At 37.8% G+C, this 24,566-nt stretch overlaps 1 protein-coding gene across 16 annotated transcripts in view; it reads right to left on the reverse strand.

Moving 5' to 3' along the window:
- Nucleotides 1-886: 886 nt before the first annotated feature.
- The window catches only part of LOC101088611 (olfactory receptor 52L1-like), a 176,009-nt gene continuing 152,329 nt past the window's right edge, over nt 887-24,566 (reverse strand). For 14 of the 16 annotated variants that reach the window (XM_045038840.1, XM_045038838.1, XM_045038846.1 and 11 more), the window contains one exon: nt 20,175-23,878. In XM_045038840.1, the coding sequence (XP_044894775.1) occupies nt 22,814-23,809 (996 nt within the window). In that variant the 5' untranslated portion in view covers nt 23,810-23,878 and the 3' untranslated portion in view covers nt 20,175-22,813. Of the gene's footprint in view, nt 4,266-20,174; nt 23,879-24,566 lie in introns of those variants that run through there. The other 2 variants (XR_006586326.1, XR_006586325.1) reach the window with 2 other exon arrangements.

Genomic DNA, 24,566 nt, shown 5'->3' on the forward strand with positions numbered 1-24,566 from the left:
TTTGAATAATTTCTAAGATATATTGTTAAGTAAGGAAGAGGCAAAAACTTCAGAGAATAAACTTTGTGTACAAAATAATTCTAATGCTATACAAAGAGTACATATAAATAAATGTAATATATACATACTTTATTATATATATTCTTATATATAATATATATATTCTTATATATAATATATATATTCTTATATATAATATATACATTCTTATATATAATATATATATTCTTATATATAATATATACATCCATATATATAATATATATATCCTTATATATAATATATATCCTTATATATAATATATATATTCTTATATATATGTATTCTTATTATATATATATATATATATATATATATATATATATATATACACACACACACGTGTGTGTGTGTGTATAATATTCAAATTACCTCTGGAAGGATAAACAAGAATCTTGTAAGAACAGTTGCTTCTGGGAAAGAAAATTGTGTGCTTGGCAGACAAGAATAGAATGGTATTTCAGAGATTGCTGTTTACCCAATGCCCCTATTCTTCCTTAGTATCAAAAAACATAATTTTATTTTGGTACCCTTCTATACTGCTAAAATACTCTACCTCTCAGATTCTCAGATTCTGAATGTTAGTAGATGTCCTTTGGTGGGGTTTCCAAGAAGACTCTTTAATGTGAACTCAGCTGAGAAACAAAGGTCATTAGCCCTCACTCCTTTCCCATGGAACAGGCACAGGATTGACACCTGAATTTCCAGCTTAAACTATCAGCAACTATTTTTTTTAATGTTTACTTACTTTTGAGAGAGAGACAGACAGAGTGACTGTGTGTGTGAGCTGGGGAAGGGGCAGAGAGAGGGAGACACAGAATCCAAAGCAGGCTTCAGGCTCTGCACTTTCAGCACAGACCCCAATGCAGGGCTCGAACTCACAAACCGCAAAATCATGACCTGAGCTGAAGTCGGATGCTTAATGGACTGAGCCACCCAGGTACCCCAAACCATCAGCAATTTTGAGGATGAAAGTCAGATTCTAAGTATGATAAAGAAGTAAGAGAGAAACTGGTGAAGCTGTGGTTTCAGTCTTGGATGTCTATCTCTGAAACTCTTCCACATGAAAGGAAAAAAAATCGTAATTTGGTGGTCACTTATTTGGAGCTTGTACTATATGCAGTCAGAAATATACTAACTGAAATGGAGAATGAATTCCTTTTGCTGAATATTCTTTTTAAGGTTTAAAAGTTTGAATCACATACAAACACTATTTTTAATTAAATATTTTAAAAAGTCTTTCCTTTCGACCATACAGATAAAAGTATAAAACAAAGAAATGCCAAAAGTTTTGGTAATTATACAAAATAAAGTATACAAAATCCTATCATGTACCTTCATAGAGCATTACCATGGTAGCATTAGTTTAGGTAATGCAAATCAAAAAAGTCTTAGCAAAAAGAGGTATGAATAAGAAGGAAAACAGGGTAGAAGCAGAAAAGTCAGGCAGAAGACCATTACCTGGTCCAGGTAAGACATGGTAGTGGCATGGACCATATTGGTAGCAGAGGAAATGACCTTGAATAAACAAATTTTGGAAGAAGAGTCAAGTCAGTATACTTATGATGAATTAGAACTGAAGTATTTAATGTAGAAATCAAATATAAATCTTAGAATTCTGTCCTGGACAACTTGGTGAATATGGGCTCATTTACTGTAATGATATCACACATTTAAGATTTCTGGGTATTGAAATTACATCTGACGTTTCTAATAATAAATTTAATGTGAAATCTGTAAGTTCATCTCAGGGATTTTTTTCCTAGCAAATTTCAGTCTTTCACAGAGGAAACAGATATTTAAACAGAATTTAGTTTTTTTTTACAACTTCAATGGAAGGAGCAAATAAAGGAGGTTATATTATTTCCAAAAGTGTAATTAAATGATGGGCTATAGAATCTAAGCTAGACAAAAAATAAAGTCAGGACAAGAAAGGGATGAAAGATAGCATGAAGGGGATTCAACCAATGACTTGTGACTCTTGATGTCCGACAATTGTGACTGTCCTAAGGAGAGTCGAAAATTTGAGCCCAAAGGTAGAAGGTGATAGTCAGAAGGTAGATGTTTCAAATCTGTATTTTAGAGGTGGATCAACCACAAAAATGAGATGTCAAAATTGAAGGTTTAAACAAAAAAGGGTTAAGTTTTGAGTACAGGCTGAGGTAAGTCCTCAAATATTTCATTTTCCCAGCAATGAAAATCCATTGAAAAATAAATATATATAAAGTAATTGATAATCACAGAAGGAGATACATATGGTATAGTTACTTAAATAAAGGATACATCTGAGAGAAATTTAGGAAAGGCTTAGACTTCAAGCAAAGAATATGTTCAAGAGAAAAATAATTTGAGATGTGAATATTTAGCCCATATGATCTCCCACTGATTTTAGACAAACAATTTAGTTAGGTAATAAATATTTAATTTCCCTATTGCCCCATCTGATCTACCTATAAACATAATTCACCTGGAAGCTACCTTACATTAGAAAATGGGCAGAAACTTATTCTCCTAGTGCCCTTTATAAATTTGTTTGGGATTGGTGTAATTGTAGAAGTCTGGAGCTTCCTGTGGGTTTATATTGCACGGGAGGATTGGGTCCATCTGAAATAGATACAATGAGAACAAAGAGCTAACCACTCAGCTGGCAAGCAGGGTGTGAGCTGTTTCTGATGGGAATCCAATAACATCGATCTATTCACTTGTGCTGGGAAGTATGCACCTGGAACACAATAGGGCCATGCAAAGATAGCACCGGAACAAACTGATGGCCAAAACTGAAATTCAAAAGGGATGCTACAATCAAGCCAATGAAAAGTGAAAGAACTGCTTTGTAGTTCCCAGTCCTCCCACCCTTATGTTTTACTGGTTCTCCACAAGTTCCTAACTGGTGACCTTTAAATGTGTCCCTGAATTCACTGACTTCTTACATTTCTTTTCTACTGACATAAACTGACAGTTTTTCTCCTCAATCTGATACTCATCCTTTGAATTCTCACTCTGAACAATATAGCCCACCAATGGCAGTTTTTAATTTTTCCTCTGATTATGAAATAATATACTGACATTATAACATTCAAATCGTGTAATACTGTCTACCATTTAATGTCCAGCAAAATGTCACCCATTAGAAATAACTGGTATTTACAATCTATTGTGTATATTTCATCTGTGTTTCTATGTGTATATTAAGATCATATACATGTAAATGATATTGTCCCATATCAATTTAACTCACATACATGAGCCTGTTATAAACTCTGTGTTATATCCCATGCTTTCATCCTAGGCACAATCATTTGATATACAATGAGTTTGTAGTATGGTTTATTATCTGGTAAGGTGTGACAAATCTTTTTAAAAACTCTCTTCCATTTGGTGAAATTTTAACTTGCATATATATTTTATATTTCAGAATAACTGTACCAAACATCCTCTGAAAATCTTCGCTGGAATGTTTCTTGAAATTGCATTGACCCTATAAGTTAATTTGAAAACAAGCATCTTTTGTTTTTAACTTTATTTATTTACTTTGAGAGAAAGAGAGACCTTGAGCAAGCAGGGGAGGGGCAGAGAAAGGGAGAGAGAGAGAATCCGAAGTAGGCTCTGCACTGTCAGTGCGGAACCTGATACGGGGCTCGAACCCACGAATCATGAGATCATGACCTGAGCCGAAGCCAAGAGTCGGACACTTAACTGACTGAGCCATGCTGACACCCCTGAAAACAGACATCTTTAAAATGTTCATGTGTCTTTCATTTACATGGTTTATCTGAACACTTAATCAGGTCTTCACTGTAATACTTTAAGCATAATTTTAAAATAGCATTCTTGTGTATTTAAAGATGCCAATTTCTATAAGTTAATAAGTTTTCTATTACATAAATGGCGGATAATGTCTACTATTTCTAGATTATTTTTGTTGGTATAAAGACAACTATTGATTTTTTTTACAGTTTATTATATCTAAATATCTTACTGAACATGTAACTACTTCTAAAACTCTATTAAGTTTACTCATTATATCACATAAAAATAATTACAGTTGAAAAATTTTTACTCTGATCCTTAAAACACTTCTTTCTTCCTTGACTTACTGTGTTGGTCAGGATGTTCTCTTTCACACTGAACAGTAACAGTGATGAGGGCAGGGCATTCAGCTGTGTTCTTCTAGGGGCACTGCCTTTGCCAATGGGAGTTGTCTTCTCCAAGGTTTTGCTCTCCCCCTGGGGAAACCCCCATCCAAAGATGAGTTGATGAGAGAATAAAAGGGTCTGGCACACAAGTCTCAATATAGAAACTCTGAAAATCTATCCAGAGATCCCTATGTAATTATATGAGTCTTGTTTTTGTTTGTTTCCTTAAATATTTTTTAATAGTTTCCACACATGCATGTTAGAGAGCCCTCTGTAGATCTTTGGAATTCTCTTTCTATGCAGTTCTCTCTGCACTAATACTCTACCCTGTGAACTCTAGATACTTTGGCCTTCCCTGATTCCCATGTCCTTTTCCTGAATACAGAAAGACTACCAGACTACACCTAAGTTCACCCTTCCTTCAAAATGGCTTGGAATCTCTCTCCAATAAGCTGTAACAATCTTTGTCCAATAAACAGGACATTTGTTTCTTATCTCTCAGGGATCATTGTCTTCCATTTCTTCAGGTCCAGTGTCTTCAGAACCATTATTTCATATACTTTGTCCAATGTTTTGTTGTTGCTTTGGTGAGAGGATAAATCTACTCCTTGTTATTCATTTCAACAAGCTAAAGTTCCTCTCAAGTACGTAAAGTCATGTTGGCCAATCAGATGAAAGCACCATCTAACTTCTGACCCTTCCCTGGGCTCAGGGTTGGATGTGTGACTACATAAGCCCCATACCCTCACCACAAATCAGAAGAGATCTGTTTTATAACTGAAGCCTTAGTATCTTAGGAGACTATGCACCACAATATGCAGACTATGCAGCCCTGGCTGCAGTCTCAGGGCACCGGCAACAGCAGGATCCAGCAGGCATTCCTGGGTGGGGCCGACATTAGGCCATTGCTCATGCAGCCATTGCTCAGAGAGACCCTCCCGCAGAGGGGTGGAGCGGGTCAAAGCTGCAGTCCTTTGGAAGTAAGGGGCCAGGGAAAACAGCCACATCTGAGACAAAACTTGGGAGAGAGGTACTGCCTGGGGACTGGTCACGGAGAGTGGAAAATGCACCTCTGGGGGAACCTGAGGTCATAGTGATTTGGGGACTACAAAATTCACCTAAGGAATTTGGAGAAAATAGATTTTAGGACTAGATGAAGGACAGTAGTATACACATGATATGTGGGAAACCACATATGTGACTAGTTCAGGACCTTGAAGATTAAGAATGGCACTTAGATTTATTTTTAAGGAAAGAATCTATCAAAATGTTCTTCTTTGTGTGTGGAGACAATAGGATGTATACTCAGAATTAACACGAGCATCTCAGGAAATACCGTGTACCTAGGAATCTTATTTTCCACAGGGTTAAGCAAGGACAGCTCTATGACCAGGCCACCAGGTTAATTATGTTTGGCTCTAAGGAACCCAACTGCTATCTTTACTCATAAGAAGAGAACTTTATGCCAATATTCCTTGAATAAACAAAAACTGGAGATAACAAAATCCACACAATTATCAGTATGCATATATAGTCATCTTTCCCTCCTTCTCACACATCTCAACACATCCAACTAATAATCAAGTTCTGCTCATTCTTTTTTTATTTTTTTTTAAATTTTTTTTCAACGTTTATTTATTTTTGGGACAAAGAGAGACAGAGCATGAACGGGGGAGGGGCAGAGAGAGAGGGAGACACAGAATCGGAAATAGGCTCCAGGCTCCGAGCCATCAGCCCAGAGCCTGACGCGGGGCTCGAACTCACGGACCGCGAGATCATGACCTGGCTGAAGTCGGACACTTAACCAACTGCGCCACCCAGGCGCCCCAAGTTCTGCTCATTCTTTAAAAAATTTTCTTAAAATATTTTAAACCACATTTTCATACTCTTTATACTTAAAGGAAACAAGCAGTTCTCCAACTCTCCACCTGCTATATAGTATATTCCTTTATATCCAATATTTGCAATTTACCAGTCAAGAGATATTGCAAAGACAAGATAATATTTGTTGAAAACAAGAAATCAGTACTCTCAACATTTCGAATGCCTTTAAGAATTTTGGAATCAGGGAGGAGCCAAGATGGTGGAACAACGTGGAAGCTTTTTGTGTGTCTCATGTCCATGAAATACAGCCAGACCAACACTAAACCATCCTACACACCTAGAAAACCAATTGGAAGATTAACACAACAATCTGCACAACCTGAACCACAGAATTCAGCAGATATGCAACACAAAGAGCTGAACTTGGGAAGCAAGAAGGCCTGAAAGGTAGGGAACCTTTATTGCAGGTGGAGAGAGGACAGAAACTGGGGAGGGGGGAAGCATATGGGAAAAGCACCCCTCCCCAAAAGCAGCTGGAGAGAAAGTGGAAATTGGAAACAGCCGCAGGGACTAAACTAAAAAGGGAGAAAGGAGAAAGGAGAGGGTTTAAATTCCATTAAGACGGTAAACAAGGGGAGAGCAAAGGCTGCAACTCCACAGCTCAATACCTGGTGGTGCTCTGGGGGGAAAGGTGAATCCCCAGGAACAGAGTGGGGTCCAGGAGGTTCTCAGGCCACACGGGGAAAAGTGGTTCCACTGCTGGAAGGACATTTAGTAGAGACTGTTGAAGCCACCTGGTCCCAGCAGACCCCGGAAGGCAGCCACATTCACTGGTGCTGGAGCAAGGTTGTTGAGGGTGAAGCCTGGTGTCAAATGTGTGTGGCGATTTTCCATGGTGCCTGAAATGCTGCTGCTACACTGTCTCGCGATTTTTTTGGGGGGTGGGCTGGCACCTGGCTGCAGTCTCAGGGCACCGGCAACAGCAGGATGCAGCGGGCATTCCTGGGTGCAGCCGACATTAGGCCATTGCTCATTCAGCCATCGCTCAGAGAGACCCTCCCGCAGAGGGGTGGAGCGTGTCAAAGCTGCAGTCCTTCGGAAGTAAGGAGCCAGGGAAAACAGCCGCATCTGAGACAAAACTTGGGAGAGAGGTACTACCTGGGGACTGGTCACAGAGAGTGGAAAAAGCGGGGAGTGGACGAGAGCTGAAGACGGAGGACCAGTGAGCGACTGCTGATTCAGGAGAACAGACTGGGTGGATGAGTGGCGCCATTTTTCAATGCTCCCACGCATGTGCACCAACACGCACCACAACACTCCACCCCAGTAGGCAGCAGCGCCATCTACTGGAGAGCGGAGCTGTTACACCGGGCCCTGCCCAACTGGGCCAACTTCACTCTTCAAGAACACAACCTCACCGCCAGCTTAATCTATGGACTATAAAGAGCTACATGGACTGACCTCTAGGGGAAAACGAAGCAATTTCAGTACTACTTCAATCTGTTAACAGGTTCATCTATTCAATTTTTTTTCTCTTTCTCCTTTTTCTCTTTTACAATTCTTTTCTTTTTCTTGAATACAAGAAGAGAAAAAACTCATTTTTATTTTCAATTTTTATTAAAAATATCTGTCTTTGGGGCGCCTGGGTGGCTTAGTCAGTTAAGTGTCCGACTTCAGCTCAGGTGACTATCTCACGGTCCGTGAGTTCGAGCCCCGTGTCGGGCTCTGAGCTGATGGCTCAGAGCCTGGAGCCTGCTTCCAATTCTGTGTCTCCCTCTCTCTCTGCCCCTCCCCCGTTCATGCTCTGTCTCTCTCTGTCTCAAAAATAAATAAACGTTAAAAAAATTTTAAAAAAATATCTGTCTTTAATTCTTATTACTATATTTTTTACTTTTGTGTAATTTTTTTTCAAATTCTACTTCCATCAATTTATTTTAGTCTACTTCAATGTACTCATCTTTTCAAATTTTCAAACAGTTTTCTTTTTTCATTCTTTTTCTTTTTATCTCTTTTTCATTTCTTTTCTCTTTCTTGAATGCATAAATAGAAAAACTTCATTTTTACTTTCAATTTCTTTTAAAAATATTTTTATTTAATTTTTATTATTATATTTTTTGATTTTATGTATATTTTTTCAAATCTTACTCCCATCATTTTATTTCAGTCTACTACAGTGTATTCACTTTTTCAAATTTTCAAACAATTTCTTTTTTTTCTTTTCCGTTTTTCTTTTTTTTATCTTTTTTCACTTTTTCATTTCTTTTCTTTTTTCTTAAACACAGAAAATGAAAAAATTCATATTTCTTTTTAATTTTTATTAAAAATATTTTTCTATAGTTTTTTCTACTATATTCTCTACTTTTATGTATTGTAGTCTACTTTAGTGTATTTATTTTTTCAAATTCTCAAACGATTTCTTTTTTTTCTTTTCTCTCCCTCCCTTTTATTCTTTTTGTTTGTTTGTTTCTCTAATCTGTCAAACCACTTTCTACACTCACACCAAAACACACCTGGATCTAGCATCATCTATTCGATTTGGTGTGGGAGTGTTTTTAATTTTTAATTTTAATATTTTTTAATTTTAATTTTCTTAATTTCAATTTTTCTACCTCATTAATTCTTTTTCTCCCTTCAAAATGACAAAACAAAGGAATTCACCCCAAAAGAAAGAGCATGAAGAAATGACAGCCAGGGATTTAACCAACACAGACACAAGCAAGATGTCTGAACCAGAATTTAGAATCACGATAATAAGAATACTAGCTGGAGTCAAAAATAGATTAGAATCCCTTTCTGCAGAGATAAAACAAATGAAAAATAGCCAGAATGAAATTAAAAATAGCCAGAATGAAATTAAAAATGCTATAACTGAGCTGCAATCATGGATGGATGCAGCGGCGGCAAGGATGGACGAGGCAGAACAGAGAATCAGTGATATAGAAGAAAAACCTATAAAGAATAACGAAGGACACAAAAACAGAGATTAAGGCAAAAGAGCACGATTTAAGAATTAGAGAAATCAGTGACTCATTAAAAAGGAACAACATCAGAATCATAGGGATCCCAGAGGAGGAAGAGAGAGAAATAGGGGTAGAAATGTTATGGGAGCAAATCATAGAGAAAAACTTTCCTAACCAGGGAAAGACACAGATATCGAACTCCAGGAAGCACAGACGACTCCCATTAGATTCAACAAAAAACCAACCATTAACAAAGCATATCATAGTCAAATACACAATATACTCAGGCAAGGAGAGAATCATGAAAGCAGCAAGGGAAAAAAAGTCCCTAACCTACAAGGGAAGACAGATCAGGTGTGCAGCATACCTATCCACAGAAACCTGGCAGGCCAGAAAGGACTGGAAGGATATATTCAGTGTGCTGAACAGAAAAATATGCAGCCAAGAATTCTTTATCGAGCAAAGGCTGTCATTCAAAATAGAAGGAGAGATAAAAAGTTTCCCAGACAAACAAAAAGTAAATGAGTTTGTGACCACTAAACCAGCCTGCAAGAAATCTTAAGGGAGACTCTCTGAGGGGAGAAAAGGTAAATATATTTATATATATTTTATATATTTATATACATATATATATATACATGTGTATATATGTGTATATACATGTGTATATATGTGTATATATATGTATATATATATATATATATACACCAAAAGAAACAAAAGATTAGAAAGGACCAGAGAAAACCACCAGAAACTCCAACTCTACAGCATCATAATGGCAATAAATTCATATCTTTCAGTACTCAGTCTAAACATCAATGGACTCAATGCTCCAATCAAAAGACATTAGCATAACAGAATGGATAAGAAAACAAGATCCATCTATATGCTGTTTACAAGAGACACACTTTAGACCTAAAGACACCTACAGATTGAAAATAAGGAATGGAGAACCATCTATCATGCTAATGGTCAAAAAAAGAAAGCCAGAGTAGCCATACTTATATCAGACAATCTAGACTTTAAAATAAAGACTGTATCAAAAGTTGCAGAAGGGCATTATATCATAATCAAGGGGTCTATCCACCACAAAGACCTAACAATTGTAAACATTTATGTGCCAAATGTGGCAGCACCCAAATATATTAATCAATTAATCACAAATATGAAGAAACTCATCGATAGTAATACCATAATAGTAGGAGACTTCAACACCCAACTCACAGCAATGGACACATCATCTAATCAAAAAATCAACAAGAAAACAATGGCTTTCAATGACACATTGGACCAGATGTACTTAACAGATATATTCAGAACATATCATCCTAAAGCAGCAAAATATACATTCTTCTCCAGTGCACATGGAAAGTTCTCCAGAATAGACCATACACTGGGACACAAATCAGCCCTAAGTAAGTACAAAAAGATTAAGATTATACCATGCATATTTTCAGACCACAATGCTATGAAACTCGAAATCAACCACAAGAAAAAATTTGGAAAGGTAACACATACTTGGAGACTGAAGATCATCCACTAAAGAATGAATGGGCTAACCAAGCAGTTAAAAAGGAAATTAAAAAGTATATGGAAGCCAATGAAAATGATAACACCACAACCCAAAACTTCTGGAACGCAGCAAAGGCAGTCATAAGAGGAAAGTATATAGCAATCCAGGCCTTCCTAAAGAAGGAAGAAGATACACAAGAGGGTCTCAGATACACAACCTAACCTTACACCTTAAGGAGCTGGAAAAAGATCAGCAAATAAAACACAAAACCAGCAGAATACAGGAAATAATAAAGAGTAGAGCAGAAATCAATACTATCGAAACCAAAGAAACAGAACAGATCGATGAAACCAGAAGCTGGTTCTTTGAAGGAATTAAGAAAATTGATAAACCACTAGCCACTTTGATCAAGAAGAAAAAGGAAAGGAGCCAAATAAATAAAACCAAGAATGAAAGAGGAAAGATCACAACCAACACAGCAGATACAAAAACAATAATAAGAATATTATGTGCAATTATATGCCAATAAAATGGGTAATCTGGAAGAAATGGACAAATTCCTAGAAACATATACACTACCAAAACTGAAGCAGGAAGAAATAGAAAATTTGAACAGACCCATAACCAGTAAGGAAATTGAATTAGTAATCAAAAATCTGCCAAAAACAAGAGTCCAGGGCCAGATGGCTTTCCAGGGGAATTCTGCCAAACATTTAAGGAAGAGTTAACACGTATTCTCTTGAAGCTGTACCAAAAAATAGAAATGGAGGAAAACTTCCAAACTCTTTCTATGAAGCCAGCATTACCTTGATTCCAAAACCAGACAGAGACCCCACTAAAAAGGGGAACTACAGACCAATTTCCCTGATGAGCATGGATGCAAAAATCCATAACAGCCGTAGTAGCCAACTGGATCCAACAATACATTTAAAAAATTATTCACCACGACCAAGTGGGATTTATACCTAGGATGCAGGGCTGGGTCAATATCCACAAAACAACATGATTCATCACATCAATAAAAGAAAGGACAAGAACCTTATGATCCTCTCAATAGATGCAGAGAAAGCATTTGACAAAATACAGCATGCTTTCTTGATAAAAACCCTCAAGAAAGTAGGGATAGAAGGATCATACCTCGAGATCATAAAAGCCATATATGAGCGACCCAATGCTAATATCATCCTCAATGGGGGAAAACTGAGAGCTTTCCCCCTAAGGTCAGGAACAAGACAGGGACGTCCACTCTCGCCACTGTTATTCAACATAGTATTGGAAGTCTTAGCCTCTGCAATCAGACAACACAAAGAAATAAAAGACATCCAAATCAGCCACAAGGAGGTCAAACTTTCACTCTTCACAGGTGACATGATACTCTATATGGAAAACCCAAAAGATTCCACCAAAAACTGCTAGAATTGATTCATGAATTTAGCAAAGTTGCAGGATATAAAATCAATGCACAGAAATCGGTTGCATTCCTATACACCAACAATGAAGTGACAGAAAGAGAAATCAAGGAATTGATCCCATTTACAGTTGCACCAAAAACCATAAAATACCTAGGAATAAATCTAACCAAAGAGGTGAAAAATCTATACACTGAAAACTATAGAAAGCTTACGAAAGAGATTGAAGAAGACACAAAAAATGGAAAAGATTCCATGCTCCTAGATAGGAAGAACAAATATTGTGAAAATGTCGATTCTACCCAAAGCAATCTACATATTCAAAGCAATCCGTATCAAAATAACACCAGCCTTCTTCACAGAGCTAGAACAAATAATCCTAAAATTTATATGGAACCAGAAAAGACCCTGAATAGCCAAAGCAATCTGGAAAAAGAAAACCAAAGCAGGAGGCATCACAATCCCACACATCAAGCTATACTACCAAGCTGTAATCATCAAGACAGTATGGTACTGGCACAAGAACAGACACTCAAATCAATGGAACAGAATAGAGAACCCAGAAATGGACCCACAAACATATGGCCAACTAATCTTTGACAAAGCAGGAAAGAATATCCAGTGGAATAAAGACAGTGTCTTCAGCAAATGGTGCTGGGAAAACTGGACAGTGACATTCAGAAGAATGAACCTGGTCCACTTTCTTACACCATACACAAAAATAAACTCAAAACGGATGAAAGACCTCAATGTAAGACAGGAAGCCATCAAAATCCTTGAGGAGAAAGCAGGCAAAAACCTCTTTGACCTTGGCCGCAGCAACTTCTTACTCAACACGTCTCTGGAGGCAAGGGAAACCAAACCAAAAATGCATACTGGGACCTCATCAAAATTAAAATCTTCTGCACAGAAAAGGAAACTATCAGCAAAACTAAAAGGCAACCGACAAAATGGGAGAAGATATTTGCAAATGACATATCAGATAAAGCGTTAGTATCCAAAATCTATAAAGAACTTATCAAACTCAACACCCAAAAAACAAATAATCCAGTGAAGAAGTGGGAAAAAGACATAAATAGACACTTCTCCAAAGAAGCCATCCAGATGGCCAACCAACACATGAAAAAATGCTCCACATCATTCATCATCAGGGAAATATAAATCAAAACCACAATGAGATACCACCTTACACCTGTCAGAATGGCTAACATTAACAATTCAGGCAACAACAGATGTTAGCAAAGATGTGGAAAAAGAGGATCTCTTTTGCATTGTTGGTGGGAATGCAAGCTGGTGTAGCCACTCTGGAAAACAATATGGAGGTTTCTCAAAAAACTCAAAATAGAACTACCCTGCGACCCAGCAATTGCACTACTAGGCATTTATCCAAGGGATACAGGTGTGCTGTTTCAAAGGGACACATGCCCTGCCATGTTTATAGCAGCACTAGCAACAATAGCCAAAGTACAGAAAGAGTCCAAATGTCCATCGGTGGATGAATGGATAAAGAAGATGTGGTATATATATACAATAGAGTATTACTCGGCAATCAAAAAGAATTTAATCTTGCCATTTGCAACTACATGGAAGGAACTGGAGGGTATTATGCTAAGTGAAATTAGTCAGTCAGAGAAAGACAAAAATCATATGACTTGACTCATATGAGGACTTTAAGAGACAAAACAGATGAACATAAGGGAAGAGAAACAAAAATAATATAAAAACAGTGAGGGGACAAAACAGAAGAGACTCATAAATATGGAGAACAAACTGAGGGTTACTGGAGGGTGTGTGGGAGGAGGATGGGCTAAATGGATAATGGGCACTAAGGAATCTACTCCTGAAATCATTGCTGCACCATATGCTAACTAATTTGGATGTAAACTGAAAAATTTTTTCTTAATAAAAATAAATAAATAATAAATGAAAAAAAAAAGGAATGAGGAAAAAGTCCTCTGTTCTCACTCTTCTTGTGACTCAGCCTCTGTGGGCCTAGCACAACATGGGCTTTCCTCCCTTAACCCTGAAACTTACCAGTGACACAACAGATTGAGTCCTACTTAAGGAGTCAACTGCCTGTATCCAGTAACCAGAACCAGAGCTGCTTCCTTGGCTCTGATGAAAAAATCTAGAAGGTTTTATGATCTGCAGTCAGTTCCTCACGTTGTTCCACCTCCTTTTCCAAACCATCTGAGAACAGTCTTAGTTTGGGTTACTGGGACCATGGGGCTGATGAGCTGGATCTCATAGGAACCTGAATCTCACTTTAACTTGTGGTGCTACTGGGTGCCAGTAGTTGTGATGTGAGGGACAGGATTTGAAACTGACTTGAAATTCAAATCTATATCAATCTGCTCAACTTCATAGGCCATCCTCTTAAACATAACACTTTCAATATCCTGAAATGTTATATTGAGCTTTTCCAGAATTTCTTAATGAAACTATACTACTTCCTGTTTTTTATATTATCCTGAATTCAACTCTGCTGTTTAGTGTCTGCATGGATTTGGGCAACTAATTTACACTATGCAAATCTCAGTCATTCACTAAATATTTACTTATTATCAAACATATGGCCAGCACTAGGATAGTCACAGGGATAAAAATGCGAACAAAGTGGTCAAGGTCATTGCCTTTATCAAGATTCGTTTACAGTAATCACATTACATTATATCAGTAGTTTCCCATTGCCTATAAAATGAAACTAGCTTTCTTAATACGGGCTACTCAACACTAAACATTAACTGGGTGGCGAGATCCATGTCAGTTTTCTTCCCCATTAATGTGGTGTCTCATACCATGTTTAGAATGTAGTAGAATCAACACATTTTTACCTAATTAGTGAAATCAAGGTCATACATAATCTGACCCCTTTCTACCTCTCCAGTGTATTTAGAACCACTTTTCTGAGCAGGCAATTACTCCAGTCACAAACATTACTGAATATCTTTTGGGGTTTATGATGATTAAATTAATGTAAAACCGCTCAGATTCATTGTGTGATTTTTTTTTTTCTCCTTTACCAAAGATAAAGAAAAAGGAAGGAATGTAAAGATTTCTGTTTAGGTTTTTTTTTTTAATCATTTCTGTTTCTTTACTAATATTCTCATTTTCTTAATGCACTGTTAATCTAATTGTTTGGTTGTATGTCTATGTGTTCTTGTAGTTCACTGAACTTCTTTAAAAGGATTGTTCTGAATACTTTGTCAAACAGTTCATAGTTAAGATCACTATTTTCTTAGGGTCAGTTATTGGAGCTTTATTAGATTTCTTTGGGATCCTAGTATCCTTGCATTGCTATCTGTGCATTGGAGTAAGCAATGTCCTTTCCATACTCTACAGGTTTGCTTCAGAAGGGTAAGACCTATACCAATCAGCTTAGCTTTCTGTACAGGACAGATCAGCTGGTAGCAACAGTGGCCAGGCAAGGCTTACTATTGTGATTGGGCGGATCCATTGTCCAGACTTTCCGGTTAGGTATCCCACAGACTACCTAAATCTTCAACTGCTTCAACTCTTCAACCTGCTCCTCAACTGGGCAGAGTTACTGGCTGGGCTCCCTGCTTGGGCAAGGCCACAGGATATGCTCAATAATCAGTCAGGGTCAGAGGGTAAGGGAGACAATAGGCTAGGCTCCAAGGCTAGACTAGGCCCAGGGTCACTGTTAGGTTATGCAGGTCAGAGGCTATACTCAACAGTTTCACAGGTCTGCTGGCTTTCTGTTTGTTTAAAGTGGTTTTTTTAAATCATTTTTTAATCACCTTATCATTTTATCATTCTTTTTAAAATCTTTTTTTTTTTTTTTTTTTTTTTTATCATTTAACCAGGACAAGACTTCCTGGTCATGCACTGGAACCTACACTCAACAGTGAGTGGGGCTATGGATTTGCTTCCCTGTCTGGATGGGGTCATAGAATAGACTCCAAGACTGGTAATGCCTATTGGTTGGGGTCCTAAATCAGGAAGAACTGCCAACTGAGCTCACTGCCAGATGGAGCTGAGCCATGAGCTCAGCTTTGCAGGTGGACTGACCACTGCCTGAGATCTCTACTCAGGTTCCATTACAGCAGGAAGGCTGTCCTCCAGCATCTGAGCACTGGTTGCCAGAAAACTCTGCCTCCTTTTCCATCTCTGTCTGATGCCCAGTGATCAAGCCATGCAGATTAACTCATGATCCTTATGAGACAAGACCTGAGTGGGCCTCCCAGAAAGCATCCTGCAAAGTTTATGGAGCTGGATGTCCACACTGGGCTCTCCTTTCCCACTAGAGGAACTGGACAGGCCTTCTCAGAGCAGTGCTGTGCTGCCCTGGGAGAGAGGCAAAGCAGGCAAAGTGAAACCTCTACTCTTACTCTTCTAATGCAGTCTTTCTGGGTCTTTGTGGTCCAGGAGGATGCCTTGGGTTACGGGATTAATGGTGTCTTATCTATGATAGTTGCTAGTTGGTCTTCTTGTGAACGGGATTAAAGTCGAGCAACTTCTGTTGCCATCTTGATATCATCTCCCTGTTTTTCTTTGATAAGTGTTATTAGGGCTTTACCGATTTGATTGATCTTTGCAAAAAATTGACTTTAAAATTCCTTGATTTTCTTTATTTCTGTTTTCAATTTTATTGATCCAACTTTTATTTTTTATATTTTTTAATTTTTTAAGTTTATTTATTTTGAGAGTGTGTGTACACACACGCGCATGCGAATGAAGGAAGGACAGAGAGAGAGGGGGAGAGAAAGAATCCCAAGCAGGCTCCACACTGTCAGTGCAGAGACCACTGGGGCGCTGGATCCCAAGAACCACAAGATCATGACCCGACCCAAGATAAAGAGTCAGATGCTCAACCAACTGAGCCATCCGGGCACCCTGATCCTATCTTAATCTTAACTAATTCCTTACTCTTTTTTTACTTTAGGCTTAATTTATTTTCCTTTTTCTAAATTCTTGTCACGTGAGATAATTTATACTAAGTCTTTATTTTCTAATATAAGCATTTAAAAACATAATTTTTCCTCTATATTCTCTTTACCTGCATTCGCACAATTTTATTATATGTCATTATCAGTTACTTTGAAATATTTTCTAACATTCTCTATAATTTCTTATTTGAGCCATGAATTATTTAGATATATGTTATTTAATTTCTAAGTGTTTGTGCTAGGAATTTATCCAAGGGATACAGGAGTGCTGATGCATAGGAGCACTTGTACACCAATGTTTATAGCAGCACTTTCAACAATAGCCAAATTATGGAAAGAGCCTAAATGCCCATCAACTGACAAATGGATAAAGATGTGGTTTATATATACAATGGAATACTACTTGGCAATGAGAAAGAATGAAATCTGGCCATTTGTAGCAATGTGGATGGAACTGAAGAGTATTATGATAAGAGAAATAAGTCAGACAGAGAAAGATATATGTTTTCACTCACATGTGGATCCTGAGAAACTTAACAGAAGTCCATGGAGGAGGGGAAGGGGGAAAAAATTTACAGAGAGGGAAGGAGGCAAACCATAAGATACTCAAATACTGAGAACAAGCTGAGGGTTGAAGGGGGGGTGGGGGAAAGGGGAAAGTGGGTGATGGGCATTGATGAGGGAACCTGTTGGGATGAGCACTGGATGTTGTATGGAAACCAATTTGACAATAAATTATATTTAACATAAATCATGAATGTAAATATAAAAAAATGTCTATGTGTTTGGGGTTTTTCATGACATCTTATTATTATTGTTTTCTAATATAATTACATGTTGGTAAGAGAATATACTGTGTAATTTTTTTATTCTTTCAAAATTTATTCAGACATAATTTATGACCCAGTGCCAAGAAAGTGTCCTCTGCCTCCTCACATTTCCCATCCCCCATGTAACATTTTCAACCTCACCCAAAGAACATGAAAAGAGTCATCTACTGCCTATTGGGGAAGAACTTTATTTCCTCCACTCCACTTCCAGAGCAAGGCTTTTCTGCCTCGCATCACAAGACAGAAGTAATAGGAGTGAAAGTTCCTGCTCTATCTTTCCCCCTCTCCTCTCCCTTGTTTTCTTTTCCATATGGGAAGAAGGATCACCAATACAATTGGACAGGAATGGTTGGGAGCAGTGGGTGGAGTTCATGCATCTCAAACATAGGAAATATGTTCTGTCTGTTTTACTGCCAACCTGGAGGATCTGTAAGTACATCAATGGACTCTCTTTTGTTTTGTATCCAAGTATCATAAATTCACCTGGATAGAGCTTATGATGTCTTTCATGGACAGAATTCTGAAAGCAACCATTCTTTTTGCATTTTACATTCCACTATGGCTTCATCCAATTTATGGAGAGTCTACAATCCTCCTTGCAAATTACTGGGTATTTGCATTGGAACCAAATTTTCAAATAAAATCTCACCATATCTGAGCAAAGGAAGGGAGTGGTTGGAGTGTTAGGACCTAAAATTTAGGGAATGAAATTGATGGCCTCCTTTTTGTCCTCAGATCTCACCTTCATTTTCTAATCATGACTTACCAGAAAGCCAAGCATATGACATTTATTAGGTCCTAACTATTCTCACTTTAATCCCTCTTTAATTCCTTGTGGGTATTCTCCACTGCTAGGAATGCAGAGGGAATAAGCAGTGAGAAATCTGCATTTTCCATCTTTAACAGCACTCCTGAGCTTTCTCCTCTCAGGGAGGCACTCTGTTTCTCTCAGGTGAGGAGCAGCTAATTCTTGGATGGAAAATCCGTCCCACTAGTCCTAAACAGAAAATCACATAAAAAATTAATAAAAGGAAAAAAAATTCACTGTGTGAAGTTTGTGCACTGGTTGAATCTAGTATCACAAATAATTATTGAGGATGTTTGTTATGCTGAGGAGTAGGTCAGACACTTGGAGTTGAAAAGTAAATTGGAGTCTAGTCTAACATGGGATATATACAACACAAGTAATGTTACAAAATTACACTGAAATTGTAATAGTTCTGATTCAAGATATTGGACTGACAACATGATTTACTCCCCCCTCCCCTCAAAGTTATCATACTTTTTTATACCCACCCCCAAATCCTACCTGTGGAAATCACCAATTTGTTCTCGTTTCTGAGTTTTGTTTTTTTCAGATTTTACATACAGTATTTGTCTTTCACTGACATATTTCACTTTGCATAATGCCCTCAAGTTCCATCCACGTTGTTGGAAATGACTGATTTCCTTTTTTATGGCTGAATATTACTCTATTGTGTGGGTATATATACAACTATGTATATATACCACATTTTTGTTATTCATTCACAATATATACATACATCACAATATATATACATATATGTGTATACCACAATATATGTACTACAGTAATATACCATGTCTCACACACACACACACACATACACATATATAACACTATATATCTCACATTTTTGTTATTTATTCATCTGTTGAGGAACACTTAGGCTATTTCCATTTCTTGGCTGTTATAAAATATGCTGCACATGTAACCTAAGGATGCAGATATCTCTTTGAGATAGTGATTTCACTTCCTTTGAATATACCTAGAAGTGGGATTGCTGAAATATATGGCAGTTCTACTTTTATTGTTTTGAGGAACCTCTATGTTGCTTTCCACAGTAGCTGCACCAATTTACATTCCCACTAACAGTCCACAAGAGTTTCTTTTCTCCACATCCTTGCCAACACTTGTTATCTCTTGTCTTCTTGGTGATAGCCATTTTAATAGATACGAAGTGATAGCTTATCGTGGTTTTGATTTGCATTTCCCTGATGATCAGCGATGCTGAGCACCTTTTCATGTACCTCTTGGACATTTGTATAACTTTTTTGGAAAAATGTCTACTCAGCACCTCTGCCCACTTATAATTGGACTGTTTGGCTTTTTGCTATTAAGTCATATAAGATCTTCATATAATTTGGATATTAACCCATCATCAGATATATGATTTGCAAATATTTTCTATATTCTATAGATTGTCCTTTCATTTTGTTGATGGCTTTCTTGCTATACAGAAGATTTTTAGTTAGTCTAATGTTCTACTACTTGTTTATTTTGGCCTTGGATGCTTTTTCTTAAGGTGTGAAATCCAAAAATGCTTTATGAAGACTGATGTCAAAAAGTTTACCCCCTATGTCTCCTTCTGGGAGTTTTATGGTTTCAGGTTTTACATTCAGACCTAAATGGTCTTTAATCCATTTTGAGTTGACTATTGTGTATGGTGTAAGATAGGGATCCAGTTTCATTCTCCCACATGTGAATATCCAGTGCTCCCAACATTATATATTGAAGACATTATCCTTCTATCATTGCATATTTGTGACTACTTTATTATAATTAAATTATACATATATGCATGAGTTTATTTCTAGGAACTCTGATCTGTTTCACTGATCTATGTGTCAGTTTTTATGTCAATACCATATTGTTTTGATTACTATAGCTCTGTGATGTAGTTTGAAATCTAATGACTAAAAAGACACAAAAGTAAGAATAATTCAATAAAATTACTAGAATTTGGGGAATTGTTCTAGGGTTGGATCATACATTTTCAAATATTTCTGGAACTTATAAGTCAGATTGTATTAACTTTATAAACACCAGAATGAAGAAATCTGCAAACCAGTGTAGGTATGTATGTGTGGAGAGTAGACTTATGAGTTAGGAAAAGGAATGGGTTACAGCTTGATACAGACCTGAGAATTGTTCTTATTAATAGATTCAAGAAATAACACAAGCTTGGAATCAATAGAACTGATAAATTGAAATTTTAGAAATTGAAAGGAATCCTTTAGTGAACTGATGAGGGAATTGTTCTTGTATTGCCAGGGCAGCTGTGTCAGTACAGTCTTTTCTGCACAATATGTGACAAGAAATCTAAATCCAAAAAGCCAGTGCTAACATTAAGCTGAATGGCTATGAGTCTAAACATTTAAATATTTTCATAATATTGATAAATATTTGGCACAGGTGAGCAAGGAAATCAGGGAAGGCACAAATAAACACTGCTAGGGATAAAATAGGGGATATACTATAACCACAGTAGAAAATAAAACAATAAGATATGATATGAATATTTTCTGAGTGTAAACTTCAATGACAGCAAACAAACAGATATTTAGGCCAAAAAAAGGTTTAAAATCTTTCAAAAGGAAATTCTAAAAGACATCCTTCAAGCATAATACATATCCCATTTAGATGGTCTGAGATTTAAAAAAAAAAATCTACTTTTTAGCCTATAGGTTAGTCACCACCAAAAAGATTCTCCAAAATATAGTGGGGTTTAACCCAGATACAAGTTTCTATCTCAGGTTCAAGTCAGGGTTGGTGGCCCAGACAGCTTCGGGAACACAGGCTCTTCTACAGTGTTGTTCTGCCATCTTCGGTACATTTTTCCATCTTGTGATCCAAGAAGCTCTTCAGATCCCACCATCATACCCACATCCCAAAAATCCACAAATAGTGTACATGGGATGAGAGAACAAACAGCTACTTTGAATAAAACAAAGTAAACAAGGTACCTAAACAAAGTACCGCTAGAGCCAACATAGTTGTTTTCTAGTGAATGGGATACAACATACACCACAACCTGGGCTTCCTCAGGACAACTCACTGGAGTTCAAGTCCTGTGCCTACAACCAACGTGATGAGAACGTGTAATTGTTCCCACAATAAGAACTCATACAATTCCTCCCTAATTCACCCATGTGTGTGCACCAAACTGAAGACTTCCTACTTAAGTCTCTGTACCTGAAAACTATTAGGAGTGAAATTTACCAAGAAAGGAGAAACTGGAACACTAACTCATCCATTCCCCCCTTTTGACCACTATGGAGTCCATTGATAGATCCCTCTCAACACCAGAGCATCCTACCTCAAAGCAGCAGTGACTTGCTTCCTCCAGAACAGAACAAAATGTGCTACCTTTTAGGAACACAAAAGAGTTTAAGCCAGATTTTAGGGCAACATCCAACAAACAGGATGCAATACACCAATTGTAACAATCTTCTTATAAATTTTACCCAGTTCCTGTTACCAAAAAAGTGGGGACGGGGGTCTAACTGACATCATTCCATATCCACATTTCAGAAATAGAAATTCTTTCAAGTGCCAAAACTACATCTACATGTATTAATAAAGCTTTGTTTACCAGTATCAGACTCTAGCACATTTTGTAGTTATTAAATAATATTAATATATGGGTGTTTAGCTTTGTTAAATTAAGACTTACAAAACGTACATACATTCAATACTGGTCTTATTCCTTCTTTACCCTAATAAAAAATATGAATAAATTAAAAAAGACTGACCTTTTAAAAAGAAATGCACTCTACAATATACATTTCTTCCTTGAAAATAGTGTTTGTATCTCATTTTTCTAAGAACCCATTACCATGTCTCCCCACTTAGGTTAATTTAAATATGTGAGTAAGAGTCATACTGTAATAAAAAGGTGTTTTCTGACATATTGATAGTATCAAATGGTTAGAGACAGACTCTGTTGCTACATGGAAGCTGAGTGACCTAGAGCTCATAGCAATAACATTGAGGGTGTGAAGACACTCTAAAACTAAAACAAAGAAGAGGCTGGGACTTCCCATTCCCTTACTTGATGATGTTCCACAGTCATTGGGTGAAGTCAGAAAAAAATGGCATGTCCAAAGATATATCTTTTCTCCACTTCTCAAGTCCCCTTGATAGAGGAATAGAGAAATGTTAGAATCAGAAGCAAAACAAAAGATAAGAAAATAATAAAAAAATCCAGCTATTCAGGGAGTCCAAACAGTGATGGAGCCAAGTGCCCAGGGGTGTTCTCTGCCATGAGATAGCAGGACTGGAAGGACCCCTCACTGTGCAATGGTCTCTACCCACATAGCTTAGACCAGCCATGGACTCCAGGCAGTACCTTTGACAGGAGCCTCAGAAAATAATAACTGGGATGTGTTCAGATCCATCCTTTTAGGGAGAATACCCTGAGTACTCGCTGGCGGATCTGCTGAGTCTTCACCCCATAGACAAGAGGATTGAGTGCAGGTGGCACGAGGAGGTAGAGTGTGGCCAGAAGAACATGGACATGATGGGGTACATGGTGGCCAAAGCGGTGAGTGAGGAAGGAGAACATTCCAGGAACATAGAAGATCAGGATGACACAAATGTGAGACCCACATGTGCTAAAGGCCTTAAGTCGGGCCTCACCCCCTGGTACTTTCAGCACTGTCTGGAGGATGAAGGCATAGGAAATACCAATGGCCACGACATCTAGCCCAACCACAAGCAGGGCCACTACCAACCCATAAACTCGGTTCACTGTGGTTTCTGAGCAGGCAAGTTTCACCACAGCCATATGTTCACAATAGGCATGGCCTATGACCGTGGCCTGGCAGAAGATAAGTCTCCGCAACAGGATAGGGAAGGGGAGGAGGAGGAGTAACCCTCGTACCAGCACTGCCATTCCAATGCGCCCTATGATCCCTGGATGCAAGATGGTGGAATGGTGCAGAGGGTGACAAATGGCTACATAGCGATCCAGAGCCATGGCCACAAGTACACCTGACTCCATGGAAGAGAACGCATGGATGAAGAACATTTGGGTCAGGCAGACAGTGTACCCAATCTCATGGGCATGAACCAGGAGCACTGCAAGGGTTTTGGGTGCAGTGGAGGACGCCAGCACCAGGTCAATGCCAGAGAGCATGGCCAGAAAGAGGTACATAGGCTGGTGCAAGGATGGGTCAGTCCAGACGATAAAGATGATGGTGACATTGCCCATTACAGCAAAGAGATAAAGGACACTCAGCGGCATTGCTATCCAGTGCTGGCTTTCCTCTAAACCGGGGATGCCCATCAGGAAAAAAGAAGGCTGCAGTAGCCTCCAGCTGGAATTACTAAGGGCCATCGTCAATGGCTTAGAGAAGGAAGAGAGAAAAGAAACAAAAATCATGATTTCTCCATTGCTGGGGGGTTATCACAGTGTCTACCTCTGGCTACCACCTTCATGAGAAGACAGAACCTGAAAGCAAAACACAAAAGAATAAAGTGAGATACAGAGAATCCCCTGTTCTTGAGATAATGTCTTTAAGGTGAGACATCCACATGCCTGAATTAAGATAGGTCTACTTGCATTTACAGGTAAGAGTAATCATGCTGCTTAGAGATGTCTAAACTACCATTCAATGACTTCTAATTTGGAATGTCCACTTGAATGGATCCTCTATATCACCTCTTGCCATTACTGAACACAATAAATCAATCCGTTATTTTTTTTAAGTATTTTCTCTCAGTTTCCATGACACAGCACTCTACTGTGTTCCTCCTATGTCCTCCATCCCAACACCTTCTCCATCTATCTGTCCACTATATGTTATTGATTCCAGGGCTTCATCTTCTACTCCCTTCCCAGTTCTGTACATTTTCTCTGATTGAGTTCATGATTTACAATATTTTAATCATATATACTTTATTTTCTTCCAAATCTAGGTTTCTAATTCAAATACCTTTCTGAAATGCAAATTCACTTTCTATTTGCTTACTAAATATTTATACCACACATGCAACATATTCAAGACTGAATTAACTCTACTTTCAGAAACCTGAAATGGTCCTTATTCATTCTTATCTCTCATCCCTTTTACCTTTTCACAGCTCCTGCTGACTAAATGTTTAACTCCTTAATATTCACTCATTCTTCTCAACCCCAG

The sequence above is a fragment of the Felis catus genome, chromosome D1 (genome assembly GCF_018350175.1).
Source record: "Felis catus isolate Fca126 chromosome D1, F.catus_Fca126_mat1.0, whole genome shotgun sequence".
In the NCBI taxonomy this organism is placed as follows: domain Eukaryota; kingdom Metazoa; phylum Chordata; class Mammalia; order Carnivora; family Felidae; genus Felis; species Felis catus.